At 41.5% G+C, this 14976-nt stretch overlaps 1 protein-coding gene across 4 annotated transcripts in view; it reads right to left on the bottom strand.

Annotated features, from left to right (window-relative positions):
- Nucleotides 1-1465: 1465 nt before the first annotated feature.
- Nucleotides 1466-14976, bottom strand: part of ELMOD1 (ELMO domain containing 1) — a 64446-nt gene continuing 50935 nt past the window's right edge. For all 4 annotated transcript variants that reach the window (XM_042460144.1, XM_042460147.1, XM_042460145.1 and 1 more), the window contains 3 exons: nt 8825-8875; nt 7268-7401; nt 1466-3185 (listed from right to left, as the gene is read on the bottom strand). In XM_042460144.1, coding sequence (XP_042316078.1) covers nt 3013-3185; nt 7268-7401; nt 8825-8875 — 358 coding nt within the window. In that variant the 3' untranslated portion in view covers nt 1466-3012. The remainder of the gene's footprint in view (nt 3186-7267; nt 7402-8824; nt 8876-14976) is intronic.

Here is a 14976-nt window from a genome sequence, read left to right as displayed (position 1 = left end):
AATGCATAGATGTTGGGATGGTTTCCAACAAAACAACATGTTTTTAATAATTCATGGCATTTTTTCTTAGAAATAAAGGGGAAAGAGATAGTTAACACCCCAGGAAGTAAAACAAATAGCCTCACGATCTCATTAGTACAAATTCACACTGATCATTGTGACGCAAATCCAGTTGCAAGTTATATTTTTGAGATGATTAGTCAGCAGGCGTCTAGATCAAAAAATTGTGTGGTTTCTGCAGTAAGCCATAAATAGGTGGTGTGCCTGCATTCTGGTTCTGCAGCTATGTTGACTTTTCCTGGTTGCAAACAAAAATAAGTAGCTCTGCGAGCAGGAATGGGGTTGGCCAACAGTTCCCAGGCCAGCTATTTTTAGATTACAGCGTCCACAGTCACACAACTCCTGTAGTCCAAAAGATAACTTTGCCATGCTATGCTCCTATCCTTCAGTGCCTAACCAAGCATTCCAGATTCTTGGGGGCAAATGATCATGTGCCTGCCATTTTGCGTGCTGTTCGCTATCAAGTTGTTTCTGGCTTATGGTGACCCTAAGGCCAACCTATCACATGGTTTTCTTGGCAAGTTTCTTCAGAAGGGGTTTGCCATTGCCATCCTCTGAAGCTCAGGGATTGTGACTTGCCCAAGGTCACCCAGTGGGGTTTCATGGCTAAGTGGGGATTCAAAACCAGCTCTCCATAGTTCAAAGCTCAAAGAACTATACCATACTGGCTCATACATTCTTTACCTAAATACACAGAGGCTTACCAGCAGAAGGTTGGTGTTAAACTGGCCACAGCAAATAGGAACATAATGGTGACATGAAATAGTTGTGATGTGCCTCAGTGCAGGGACTATCCTCCTCAGTGAAACACACAGGTATTCTTACCTTAAAGGTTAGCAACCTATCTTTTTAGAAAGAAGCTGCCTGATATCACTGTTTTTTCTAGCTCACTATTTTTGTTTGGAAGCATCCTCTAGGCTAGGGTTTCAGAAAGGAGTTTCTTCTTGCTTGGAGTGGGGATGTCAGAGAGTGAACCTGCAAAGCTTGGCATGCAAAGCATATGATCTACTGGAGTAGTTATACCCCTTTTGCCCAGCCTGACTATCAGGGTTAGCATAGCTGCACAATGGCATTCTATGGTTTCAGACAGGAGTCATTCCAAGTCCCAACTGGGACTGAACCTGGAATCTTTTCAATGCAAAGCATGTGGCGTACAGGAGGGTTTTTCAAAGCATCCATTTGGAGTAGAAAAATCCCATAAGGGCCATTTTTTATGTCTGAGAGGAGCCTTTCCCAGTGCTTCCAGGAACAGCCCAGGATTGAACCAGGCCTTTCTGCATGTAAGCCATGCATTCTCCGACTGAAATACATCCCCTCATCAGTTTCGCCCTCCTCCAACCGCCTTCTTAATTTGCAGCAATGAAACTAGAAAATTTATGTATTTTAGACATGATCCATACACATACACACACAGCCGTTCCAGTTTGGAGTGATTTAATTTATTCATATAATCCACAAATAGTTAGGCAATACCTCAGATTCAATCTTGCTATGCAAGCAACTTCACAAACTACCTATAATAATCAAAAGGTAAAAAAAATACCATGGGTATGAAATGCCATGGTAAATTACAGTTTGAAATAGACTACAGGTGATGTCAGAGGTGCTGGGTGCAATCATCTGCAAGCCCATTTAAAAAAAAATTATGTGCATGAGCATTGTTGCACATAAATGCATCTACCCATCATCTCAACAGGGTTTATATGGGGAAGTCCCACACAGCATGCACATGATTCTGATGTCCAATGCTTAATAACCACCACTTTGTCTGACCCTTAACAGCCAATTATTTCATTTCCTTCATGCCTCCTTGTTAATTTATTCCTCTCAGCCCTCCATTAAGAACAGTCGACATTCCAAGCCTCAAATTCAATATTTCAAAAATGAAGAAAATATAGATTTCCCCCCTCCCTTTGCTCCCCTAATTAAGTATAAAAACACACACAATCATTTCATGTCACATTTGGACATGCAAAAGCACAAACCACTAACCTTGCATTTTCAAAGCAATGTGATTCAGTTTTGCTGTGATGGTATAAATAGGTGGTTATGTTCCAGTGCAGACTTCTGAGATTGTAAACCCCTTTTTGCATACTTGCTTGCTCATCAGGGCAGAAGATTGTTGTTTTTTGGTCTTTGCTATCAATGCTGCCAATGCCTTCAAATGCATTCGACACTCATGATTCCACAGTCAGCATAGCCTCAATTGCTTAAAATTACTCCCACATTTGCATCATAAATCTTACTGATTTTCTTTCCCATGAAGCATGCATGGTTGCATGAGGAAAGAAATATTTTAACGCATTCTGCCTGAATTAGGCTTAAATCACAATACATCGTCTTCTAAATAATGTACAAACCCTGGGCATCATCCAGCCAAAGTCCCATTGGCTTTTGCTGGAGGGGTTTTTTAAGCACATGTCATTCAGATCAATAGGAACTGAAAGTGCCCCAGATCAGCAGGATCATGCCCATTTTAAAAACAAAAAAGTCATTATTTCTCATAAAACAAAATCGGTTAAGTTAAAATGCTTCCACAATACAAGTTTTCAACTCAAATATTCCACATATACCCAAAAGAACAAGCCCACAGCTACAGAAATACAGTTCTTTAATTAAAGGCTGAATTATGGTTAAAAGGGAAGTGTGTGTGTGTGTGTGTGTGTAAATGGGAGTCTAAAAATAGAAAAAACCCCTTCATATGGGAGATTGATTATGAATGTTTTAACACTGCAAAAGGCTGCAATATGAGCTCTCTCTTTTTTTTTATGACAAAACTCCTCAAAGAGAATGGTCTGAGGAGATGCCAGAAAGAGAGAGAGGAAAATGAATACTGCACCAAGAGGCATGCATACAATCGCTATGGTCATTCAATGCATTAGCGATTTATCTCTAGATGGTGGCATAACACAAGAATGAGGCAGTGTTTTCAAAATCAGACAAAGTTAATGGCTACAGGTTGATCAGGCTTTCTGAGGCAGCAAAATGAGGGCACAAAGCCATATTTGGATTTTGGAGCTGTTTGATTATTTGCTTGTGAAATTTCTCCCGCACACGATTGAACTCCATGATGTCCAGCGGGTCCTCTTCAATCCAGAATTTATGGAATTCATGCATTAAATAGCCTAAGAGAGCAAGGTGAAAGGTTATAAGTACAAGTAAAAATAATATCCTATTGTCCATTAACTGACAAAGAGTCAGTGAGGTATTGGAATCAGAGTGCTGGACTAGGATTTGGAGGAGAGCAAGGTTCCAGTTTCCACTGAGCCATGAAACTAATATGTAATATTGGACTGGTTAGTCTTCTGCTCAGCCTGATCTACCTATTGGAGATGTTGTGAAGATAAAATGAGGACGGGAAGGAGAACTAATTATGCCACTATGAGCTCATTGTGAGAAAGGGAGGATATGAATATAACAAATGAATACATATATACAGCCTCAGTTGCTATCTTTATTGTTGTTGTGTTTCTTTCAAGCCATTTCTGACACATGGCGACCCTAAGGCAAACCTATCATGGGGTTTTCTTGGTGAGATTTTTTCACCGGTGGTTTGTCATTGCCTTCCTCTGAGGCCGAGAGAGTGTACATTGCCCAAGGTCACCCAGTGGGTTTCCATGGCTGAGATTTGAACCCTGGTCTCCAGAATCCTCCTCCAATACTCAAACCACTATGTCATGGGGCAGGGGTAGGCAACCTTTCTGAGCCGGGGGCCGGGTTCCTGTCCCTCAGACAACTGGGGGGCCGAAGCCAAAAAAATAAATAATTAAATAATTTTTTTAAAAAAATTAATAAATAAATAAACCGGGACAAATGTAGGACAAAATTTTCAAATGGAGGGCACTTTTTAAATAAAAAATGGAGGACACACCAAAAAATTTGCTGATTTTTTAAAAAAATGTTAAGATAAATGCATGTTTCTGAGGCTTCTATAGACAATTGTCCCACCATGTCCCTCGCGCGAGACGCCAAAGGCCCCGGCGGCAATCGGCGGCAGGACCGGGCTGGGGCCGGTCCCAAGGCCTTGCCGGGCCGCATCCGGCCCGCGGGCCGCAAGTTGCCTACCCCTGTCATGGGGTTTTTCTACCATTATAGTTCTGGCCAAAATAATACATGTTTCGCATCTGAAAGTTTTATACATGTCACATACAACTATGTATATTATTAGATAGCCCTTACGTTGATAATAATTTTGCAAAAGGGGAAGGTTTACGATCAGCAGTTATAACTCTCTGCTTTCCTACACCTTATGTACATTCCATTATGAAACAGTCACTCCATCGCTCCACATAGTTAAAGCTTGGGAGGGGTGTTGTTGTATTGTTTTAAAGTATTTTTAACACTTTTATGTTTTTAATTGTATTTTATTCTTCTGACATACAACTTGTTTTAATATTGTAATAATTCAATTCTGCTTTAATGTACTACTTTTGTATGCATTTAATTGTATTGTTTTTTAATGTTGTGAGCCGCCCCGTGTCCGTTTTGGGAAAAGAGTGGGGTATAAATAAATATAATAAATATATCTACTATAATTTTAGATGAACAGAGAGGAGTAGTCCAATTTACTACAGTGCCTGAAGCATCAGCAATGCTGCTTTTTTACTGAGATTGGAAGCTGAGTCCCACACAGGCAAGCACACCAGCAGCCAAAGGGAACAGATGAATGCAAATGCAGCCAGAATTTGACCTAATAAGCGCAAGGCCAAATTAGTCCAGCTATCATTCTTTCCCCCACAAGAAAGAGAGCTTGCTGCAATTCAGACACCCAGCCTGAGGGCACTAAAAGAAATAAACCATCTAAAATTTGCTCCCTTTCTCTCCCACTGACCCCAGCTGCACTGCTTAGTGTAAACCAAGCAATAGCCATAATAATAGTACAGGAATCAGGTGAAAATACTGTGGTGGCAGGATGGCATGGAAATAAATTGTGGTGAAAATGACTTAGAAGTGCGCCTCTTTGCCAAGGAGAACTTCTTTTAAATCATGGCTGAGGAACCTTTAGTCTTCCAGCTATTCAAAATTACAAATCTGTTGCTGTTGTTGTGTGCCTCCTACAATCCCTTATCATTGGCCAGTGCTGGATGAGACTGATGGGAAGTGTAAATAAGTCTATGGGCCAAAGCTTCCTCACTCATGTTTTAAATAAAACCATTCCCTGGATAGAAATCCTTACGAAGAATCTCACAAGACACTATACAAGACTGAGGCGCGGTACAGACGGCGCTAAAGCGCCATGCTCATGCCGTGCTAGGTCCCTAACCCTAGCACGTACTGGCAACTGCACGGTCCCTAACCCTAGCACGTACTGGCAGTGGCATAATGGTGGTGCCCCGTCTACACGGGGTTGCCATTATGACATAATGGACACATAGCATCTGCATGTTGCGTCACGCCAGTTACATCACGAGTGCGCCATTGGCACACTCAGATATAACTGGCATGGCAGAAAAATAACCCACTTTTTATGGGTTCTTTTTCCTGTGGAGGGCTGCGGCTTCCCTCTGCAGGAAAAAAGGCTGACGCAGCTCCGGACGTTTTTACAGGTATGTACTGGGCCTATAATAAGATCTGTTTAGTGTAGGATCCTCGACAATGAACTAAGACTCTGAACAATGAATGTTGGAAGCTGCATGTAGTAAAAATTGCCTAGAAGTTATTCAACCCACCTACTTCTCCTAGTCCTATTTTTTTTCTATGTATAGCAAGGGCTATGTATCATTGCAGTAAAAGCAAGAAATGGAAGAGGCTGGGACAATACAGTGTGTGTATGTGTGCGCACATGTGTGAGGTCCTCTGTCATAGCAATGACATGAATTTCACAGGAGTTTTTTTTAGGAAAGGAATACTCAGAGGAGGTATTTCCCATTCCTCTCTGTTGTTGCAGCTCAAGAGTACACCACCCAGACAACTGAAACCTTAATATGGAATGGCAAATACAGCAATAGCAACGTATTTTATCAAATTTTTGTTAAATAATACAGAAAGGTTGATTTCAGATACACTGAGCATTTCCTTTAATATATCTGCGACTACTTTGGTGCTCTTGAAAATTGGAAGCATGAGCAATTACGCTAGATAAACTTTAAAAATACTGAATTAGTTTTCAATGCTGGTCTATATTATTGGGCTTCTGGAAACAGGAAATGTGTTGCCTCCCCCCACCTGTACATATACAGAAGCTGACTGGGCCATCATCTGAACTTTGCTCCACTACAGGTTAGAAGATACTGTTCTCCATCATACCCAAGTCAGCAGACTAGAACATGCAAGACAGGCTGATAGTACACATAGCTGGCAGGCCACCACTGCTACTCATCTGCATTGATTGCTCCACTCTAACAGGAAAGCTGGTTCTGCCAATCTTCTCCAGGCCCTTTAGAGGTTTTCCTCTGTTTTAAGTGTTTAGGCTTCTCTAATGCCAATTCCCAGCTCAGCCATGAAACCCATTGGGTGATCTTGGGCAAGTCACACTCTCTCAGCCTCAAGGGAAGGCAATGGCAAACCTCCTCTGAACAATGCTTGCCAAAAAACAAAAACAAAAAAATCCTGTGATAAGTTTGCCTTGGGTCACCATAAACTGGAAATGGCTTGAAAGAAACACAACCACAATAAAGGTAGCAGCTGAGGCTGTATGTATTCATTTATTATATTCATATCCTCCCTTTCCACCAATGAACTCATAGTGGTGTAGCTGGTTCTCCTTCCCTTCTTTATCTTCACAGCATTAATTTGTGGTTGTGGTTGCTTGGAGACTGTCAACATTTTCAATGGGAAATGGCCAGCAGTTCCTTCTACATGAGATTATCAGAAGCCCTACAAAGCAGATTCACTTATTTCTTATCCTAAAATGGTTGTGTCAAATTTAACAGAAGGTTGCAAATAGGGAGAGGAATCCAGCATTAAAACAGTGAATCTCCATTCATAAAACACAGTCCCATCTTTCATCCAACAATTTTTGGCCTCTCCATGCCCTGTGCATAAGAGGCCACATAATTGTACAATGCAGATTTTGATGCCACTGTTCCCCTGCTTTTTTCTACCAACATATGTAGTTTTGGCAGTGGAAAGACCATGTTGGGTTTAATTCAACCAACAGAAAATCAGATTCCTAATTCTCTATAGTAGTTGCAAGTAAAAATATTACCAGCAGAGTACACAAAATTATTTTTCCTCTTTCATCTCCTCCCTGGCTCAAAATACTTACAGAATGTCTGCTGAAAATGGGATAACGTTGGAGCCTCTGGAGCAACATTGTAGAAGTGTGTTTTTAGAGCGCCACTCACAAGCAGGTTGTAGGCAAGGTCTGTAATATTAATGCCAACGATAGCAAAAGAGTATCTGCAAGAGTCACCAAGCAGAGGTTACTAAGAGGTAGATGGTATTAAAGTTCATAGACTCACACATCACAAAAGCAATGCTTGTCTGACCACACATGAATACTGACTATGTTAAACTGTTTCCATACTGGCTCTGGCTGGAAGATTCTGGGGCCTGGAGCCCAAAAAGGGAACTTTTCTAAAGCTATAGTTTTCAAAAAAAGTCTGAATCTGCTAAAACTTGGGAAATGCCCCATGTGCCTGTTATTGTTTGAGCCAAGCATCAATCAATAATCATCTAATCATTTCTTACAGACAATAATAGGTCAATGTGTGAGGCTTCCCATCCAAAACTGTGCAATCTGTGCCCATAGAAACCTTCCCTTCTTGCATGTGGATGATTCCACTTTGCCCACATATTTTAAAATATCATACTAGTTTAATTTCATTTATAGTACCTTCCCACCCATTATATCAGTACAGGGAATGTGGATCCTTGGAGATGTTGTTAACTACAATTCTGATTAACCCTTCCAGAAAGCTAATGGTGAGGAATAATGGGAGCTGGAATCCAACAAAATCTACAGGGTCACATGCTCCCATCATTTGCCTTATCCTTGCCTTAGCTCATGCAGTTCCCTTAGTTTAGGACAAATAATCCAGTGACTGATGTCAAGAGAACCCAATCTTCCTGCTCTTTATGCCACTGCCTGAATCACCAACCAACACACAGAGAAAAGGGGTCATGAAGTCTAAGGATGTTATCAGACAAGGGAAATTGGAAGTATAATCCAATGGCAATCGGAACGCAATCATGGGGTTTAATGTTATTGCACAATAGACTACCACATGCAATTTTGGGCAATGGGAAGTCAGTCTGAATGCAATAATGGGGTTTCACGTTATTGTGTGAGAGGTGATCACACGCAATTTCGGGCAATGGCACTATTTTCGGACAATGGGAAGTCAGTTCGAATGCAATTCGAATTCACGTAAATTCACTGAACTAGCAAATTCATGTGAATGCATTCTGGCCTCACTTTCTTTTCATTCGAAATTAAGAGAAATTCCTCCCGTGTGATAAACTCCTAAGGAAAACAGGAACAATGGGACCCATCAAAGGTGCTGTTCCTGTCACCGTAAAAGCATCCCCAGATTCAGAACCAGTGTTTGGAAAAGTTAAAACTCCCAGAATCCCCTCCCAGACAGCATGGCCAATGGTCTGCTAGCTAGGGGATTATGGGAGCTATGAGCCCCCCCGCCGACATTCCTATGCTCTGTTCAGAAAAGGAAGCACAATATGTGACTTCTGTTGAATTGCTTGACCATATCGTCCTTGATTCCTCTCCACTTTCATAGCTAGGTCTAACAGATGCTAAGCTCACAGGAAAGCTTGTTAAAACACTATCCATCTGATTGTTTTAAGGCAGGTTTTTATTACTCACCCGATAGCTTTATCAAACTTTTTCTTTTCCCACTCAGCCTTGCTGCATTTGCTGAAAAATTAAAACAGATACTGATGTACAAATATAAAATGGAAATCTCTTTGCTTAATAATGACTACCCCCCAAAAGGTTGATTTTGTTAGCATTTTACTCTGACAACAAGCTTTCTTTTATCCTCTTTTAAACCCAAGCAGATAAAAAAACCCCTCTGAGATTAATGTAACTGGCTTAGAATCTCTATAACATACTCATCAGTGCAATCCATAATGGGGTTGTGACTTTGGTATTCTCTCTGTCAAAGGCAATTTATTCTCTGTGCAACCTTTAAAAAAAATTAAAGGGGGTAAGGCTGATTGTGTTACAATGGACTGGGGAAGAATCTACAGAAAGCTCCTTATCTCTTTCAACTCTGAACAAGGTTGACTGTGGCCTCTGGTATTCTGCAAGAGAAATGTGACATAAATCATTTTAAACAAGCCTGAGGAACCAACACTACTAACTGGAATGAGGACATAGGGGGAAAAATATTGCCTTCATGTGGAAACTTTCTAAGCATTTTGAGAGCCAGTTCACACACGATTCAGCATTTCATGCACTGCAGGAAACAGAGATAACCTTGGGCTGGTGCTTGCCTTTCCCAACAATTGTAGAGCATACAAGTCCCATTCAAGTTTCGATCAACACAGAATGAAGTGAATGTCAGGCTCTGTTCTCTCCCCAGGAGGATATGATCCATTTCAGATGTTAAACTAAGAAGTATCCCAGGCCCTCTAGGGCTGCATCCACATTGCACAAATAATTCAGTTCGAGCCCACTTTAAGTGCCATGGCTCAATGCTATGGAATTCTGGAAACTGTAGTTTGTTGAATTACCAAAATTTCATAGCATTGAGCCGTAGCACATAACGTGGGCTCAAACTGGATTATTTCTGAAGTGCAGAAGCAGCTAAAGTGACCCCCCCCAACCATCACTGAGAGTCTAAGAATACGATCCAAACTCTTACAGTTTTGTAATCTTTTAGAGAAAATAGGTAACTAAAGAGGCTGCCCATTCTAATTCTGATGTTGCCTATAAACAGATTTAGTTTCCTTCTCAACTTTCTCTGCCCAAAACCATGATGGAAACAAACATACTTTTTAAAAGCACATACACAGGTTTCAGCAAAAATTGTGGTTTTGAGAAAGCTACAGGCAACAAGTACCACACAGGAAAAGACAACAGGCTCAATCGCACCACTCAGTTAATAAAACACAAAGGTGTGTAATTGATATCCAAAACAGTAGTGCAAGCTTTGAATCCATTACATGGAGCTACAACCCACCAAAACTGGTCAAAAACTGCTTCTAAAGAGGTTCCAGCATTGCGTAAGAATTGTATTTATTTATAAATGAATCAGATGCAGATAAATCTACATAATGAGTATGTTGGATATTACCAACATTTTTGCTCATACACACCTTTGACCTATTTTTCTATCAGCATTTGCTGTTGTAGCTATTACTGCATCAACAGCAGATCCTTCTGTTATTTCACAAAAAACACTCTCACCAGGAGTAATTTAATGAGTTTCTCCTCCCATGAATCCCAATCCCAATATTAATAAAACACACACACAGTACTCTAGATGATCTATGTCTCTGGAATTATTTCTGACTCTGGTGGATGATTTTTAGTGGGAAATTGTATGCACAGTCACAACGTGATCTACTAAAGCTAGGAGATGCATATAAAAAGAAAGGAAGGAAGGAAGGAAGGACTGACCACATCATAATCTTCCCATTCCAAAACTGGAATATAGTTTTATTCAGAAATGTGGAAATGCATACCAACACTGAACTCTAAAACCTAATTCATCACTCAAATCTAGAAAGCCTCTTTGTCTGCCAAGTGCCTCACTGTTCTATCATGCAAATATTTCACCCTCTCTTATGCTAACACACAAAAAAGTACTTATGGCATACTAGACACTGCATTCCCACCCTTATTAGTATGAATCATAGAATAGAATAATAGAGTTGGAAGAGACCACAAGGGCCATCCAGTCCAACCCCTTGCCATGCAGGAAATCTCAATCACAGCATCCCCAACAGATGGCCATCCAGCCTCTGTTTAAAGACCTCCAAGGAAGGAGACTCCACTACACTCTGAGGGAGTGTGTTCCACTGTCAAACAGCCCTTACTGTCAGGACGTTCCTCCTAATGTTGAGGTGGAATCTCTTTTCCTGGTGCTTGCATCCATTGTTCCGGGTCCTAGTCTCAGGAGCAGCAGAAAACAAGCTTGCTCCCTCCTCAATATGACATCCCTTCAAATATTTAAACAGGGCTATCATATCACCTCTTAACCTTCTCTTCTCCAGGCTAAACATCCCCAACTCCCTAAATCGTTTCTCACAGGGCATGGTTTCCAGACCCTTCACCATTTTAGTCGCCCTCCTTTGGCCACGCTCCAGTTTCTCCACATGATCGATGTCCTGGATCTCTTCACTGGTGTAAATGATCCTGACATAAGGCTATTCCTCCTCCTTTCCTGTTTGGCTTATTTCTCTTGAAAAGGTTATACACCTCTATTCCTACATTCCAATCATGAGTCTCATCCCACCAGGTTTCAGTGAGGCCTATTATATCATATTTGCTTTGTTGTGCTAGGAGTTCAAATTCATCTTGCTTATTTCCCATGCTCTGTGCATTAGTGTAGAGACATCTTAAACCATGGGTCCTCTTTACTTGCTGCCTGTGCAAGTTTTTTTTTTTTTTTTTGCCTCACACTGTTGGGTCCTTGCACTGTTTGTTTTCTTCCCTCTAGGACAGTTTGACTATTTTCTCCAACCTTTTTGCCTTCCAGAATACTGTCTCCCTCTCCCATAAAACTCAGTTTAAAGCCCTCTTGATCAAATTTTTGAGACTATTGGCAAAAACATTTTTGCCAACTGGCATGAGATGCAACCCATCCCTTGCCAGAAGTCCCTCCTCATGGAACCTCAGAACATGATCTATAAATCCAAACCGTTCTTGGCGGCACCATCTGCGGAGCCATTTATTCACCACTGCTATTTTCCTCTTCCTTCCTGGACCATGCCCTTCAACTGGGAGAAGAGATGAGATGACAACCTGTGTATTCATTTCTTTCAACTTCCTACCCAAAGCCTCATAATCCCTTATGATATTCTGAAGGCTGTGCCTTGCAGTATCATTGGTTCCCACATGAACCAAAAGAAAGGGGTGATGGTCAGTAGGCTTGACAAGTCTTGTCAACCTCTCTGTCACATCACGGATCCTTGCCCCAGGGAGACAGCACACCTCCTGACACATCTTGTCAGGCCCACAAATCACTGGTTCAGTGCTTCTCAGGAGGGAGTCCCCCCACAACCACCACATGCCTCCACCGAGGCTTAGCAGCGGCTGTCCCCTTTGGTGGTGTTCTCTGGGTCCCCTGCTCTGTCCCTGAAGTCTGTCCCTGCTGCTGTTCCTCATCATTCTTGATAATAGAGACAGATTCAAATCAATTCTGTAGCTGCAAGTTCACAGAACATTCTCTACTTCTGTATGTGACATTCCTCCAACTATCTACTTCTGTTGTGTGTGAAGTGACCTCCTCCTCCCCAGCAACTTCCTCTGTGTGTTTCCCATCCAAGTCCCCTCAGTCCGTTCTGTCAAGGAAAACCTCTTGCTCCCTAAGATGCTGAAGTGTAGACACCTCGGCCTCCAGCTGCCAGACTTCCTCTTCCAAGAGGGTTACCAACTTGCACTTGGTGCAGGTGAAGTTCCCCACATCTCTAGGCAAGAAGACAAACATCCCACAAGTGTTGCTAGTGACTGCAGCAGGTCCTCCATTGTCCATACTGAGAAGTCTTAAGAAGGTACTGAAACAAGACTGTGGGATCCCCCTGCTAAACACCAGTGTAAAGAACCCCTGCTGGCTTGGCCTTTGTCCCAAGCTCTGTCTCTGAGTTCAATTCACTGGGACTACAGTTATGTAGAGAGCTCCTGGCTACTAGCTCCTTCCAGAGGCAAGTCTCTGACTCACTTCCTCTGAGCAAAAGTCCCCACAAGCCCCTTAAGGAAAAAAGGGAAAAGAATATGTGGAAAATTAAAGGAGACCGCCTCCAACAATGTTCCCCAGGTCAGCTTCTCTTCTCTTCTCCAAAATCTCCTTGACTATATAAGAAAAATTAAAAAATTGTGTGCCATTAGGCGCACACCTCTCCCAGCCTTCTGTAGAATTAGGCTTCTGGCTCCTCCCACAGCAGTAGCTCAAAGTTTAAAAGTTTAGATCTCACCCAAGCATATATACAAGAGGACCAGCTTTTCCTCCTTGGAGAAATGAACTAGAATTCCTCTCCCAGCCTTCTGTAGAACTGAGGACAGTTTTTCCATTTCTGCCTCTTTACACAATTATGTAATGGGAAATAGGTCTGTGTTCTTGGGGGAAAAAATGCACACAGAATCCTCTCCTATCTGCCCCACCATTTGCTAAGCAGACCAACAGAAATGACAAATCCTTAAGGAGAATGCTTGAAACTCAAGAAGAAATGACATATTTTCAAACCTATCATTACAAACAGCAAAAATTTCTCTATTGTCTTGATGGTGTGTGTATCATTTGCAGTACTGCAGTGAAGCCAGGACTTTCAGGATTCAAGCACTGCAACATTTTGATTAACCAGGTTCCATGGCATAATTTTTTGAGTGTTGGACTACAACTCTGGAGACCAGTGTTTCATTCCCCACTCGGCCATTAATATCACTGAGTGACCTTGGCAAGTCACATGCTCTCAGCCCCAAGTGAAGCCAATGGCAAACCTCCTCTGAACAAACCTTGCCAAGAACCCATGACAGATTTGCCTTAAGGTTGCCGCAAGTCAGAAATAACTTAAAGATACCAAATAAGGGAGCACTCTAGATATACCCCAGCAGTTCAGGTGTAATCGCTACTCAATGCAATTTTATGAAAAGAACATTCATTATCTGCGATAGCCAAGCACAGAGGAGGAACTGCACAGCTTGGAAAAATTACTCATTTGGACTGCAGCCTTCAGAACCCCTCAGTCAGCATGGTCACTGGTCATGCTGATGGAGGGGGATTCTGGGAACTGTGACTGTGCCCCCCCAAAAACAATTTTCAGAAGCTCTGGAAAAGTGTATGGCTCCATGAAGACAAATGTGAACATTTATCCTGTTATAGGCAGACACTTTTAGAAGTAGCAGGGTGAAGATTATCTCTCTGAGGAGAAACATCACCTTGGAAACTCTTCTCAGGTAATTAAACCATTTTGGAGGTGTGAACCTTCTTTGTGTCTCTTTTACTGTGATATACCACACTAGCTATATTGTGATTTTGATTTGAGGTGCTGCTTGTGTGTTTTGGTAGAATTCTGAGGACAACGCTATGTTTCCTCTGGCTGAATACATGATTGCTACTACAGTATCCTGGGATTCTCTTTTCCATATGAATGAATGAAAAGACTATGGAGATGGACTCAGCTCATTTTTTGCACTCTCCTGCGATTATTGCATTGCCTGCCAATTCCGATATTTTTGTGCTATGGTCCCAAATATATTTGCACCATCATACAATAATCAATATTATCAAAGCATCTCACACTTAGGTGTTGTTTCCCATGGTTTTTTAGGAAATGCCTGTGTTCACACATACATGCATAGATTTCAACTGTGTTACAGTGGGTTATTTGTGTTCTTTAACTTCTGCTTATACTAAACATTACAAGAGAGAAATTTATATTTTAAACCACAAGGAATACAATATTAAAAAGAAAGGGCAGTGATGTAATTCTACTGGGACGGCCAAATGACACAGGAAGGAAAGTTGTTGAACAGCACCCTGGGAAATCCGGCTAAAATTCAAAAACTGATGATGACAAAACCTCAATGGATCGCAATGAGCTTTCGCACCTTTGCAATAGTGCAATTTACGCAATATTGCAATATCGCAAAAGCATGCACAACATTTCCTTGTGAATGAAATGTTCCTGGAGCATTTCTCTTTACTTGTGCAAGTACGAACACATTTTTCAGACCACAAAAATTGGCTCTTTTGCTGTAAGGGTTCTGTTGAATTCAGATTAAATCCAGATTTCAGGTCCAGTTAACTTCAATATTTCCAGTAATGACTCAGCCAGATGTGTTAAGAAAGC

The sequence above is a fragment of the Sceloporus undulatus genome, chromosome 3 (genome assembly GCF_019175285.1).
Source record: "Sceloporus undulatus isolate JIND9_A2432 ecotype Alabama chromosome 3, SceUnd_v1.1, whole genome shotgun sequence".
Taxonomy (NCBI): domain Eukaryota; kingdom Metazoa; phylum Chordata; class Lepidosauria; order Squamata; family Phrynosomatidae; genus Sceloporus; species Sceloporus undulatus.
Note: the sequence above shows the minus strand (reverse complement) of the source record. Positions and strands in the feature narration are given on the sequence as shown.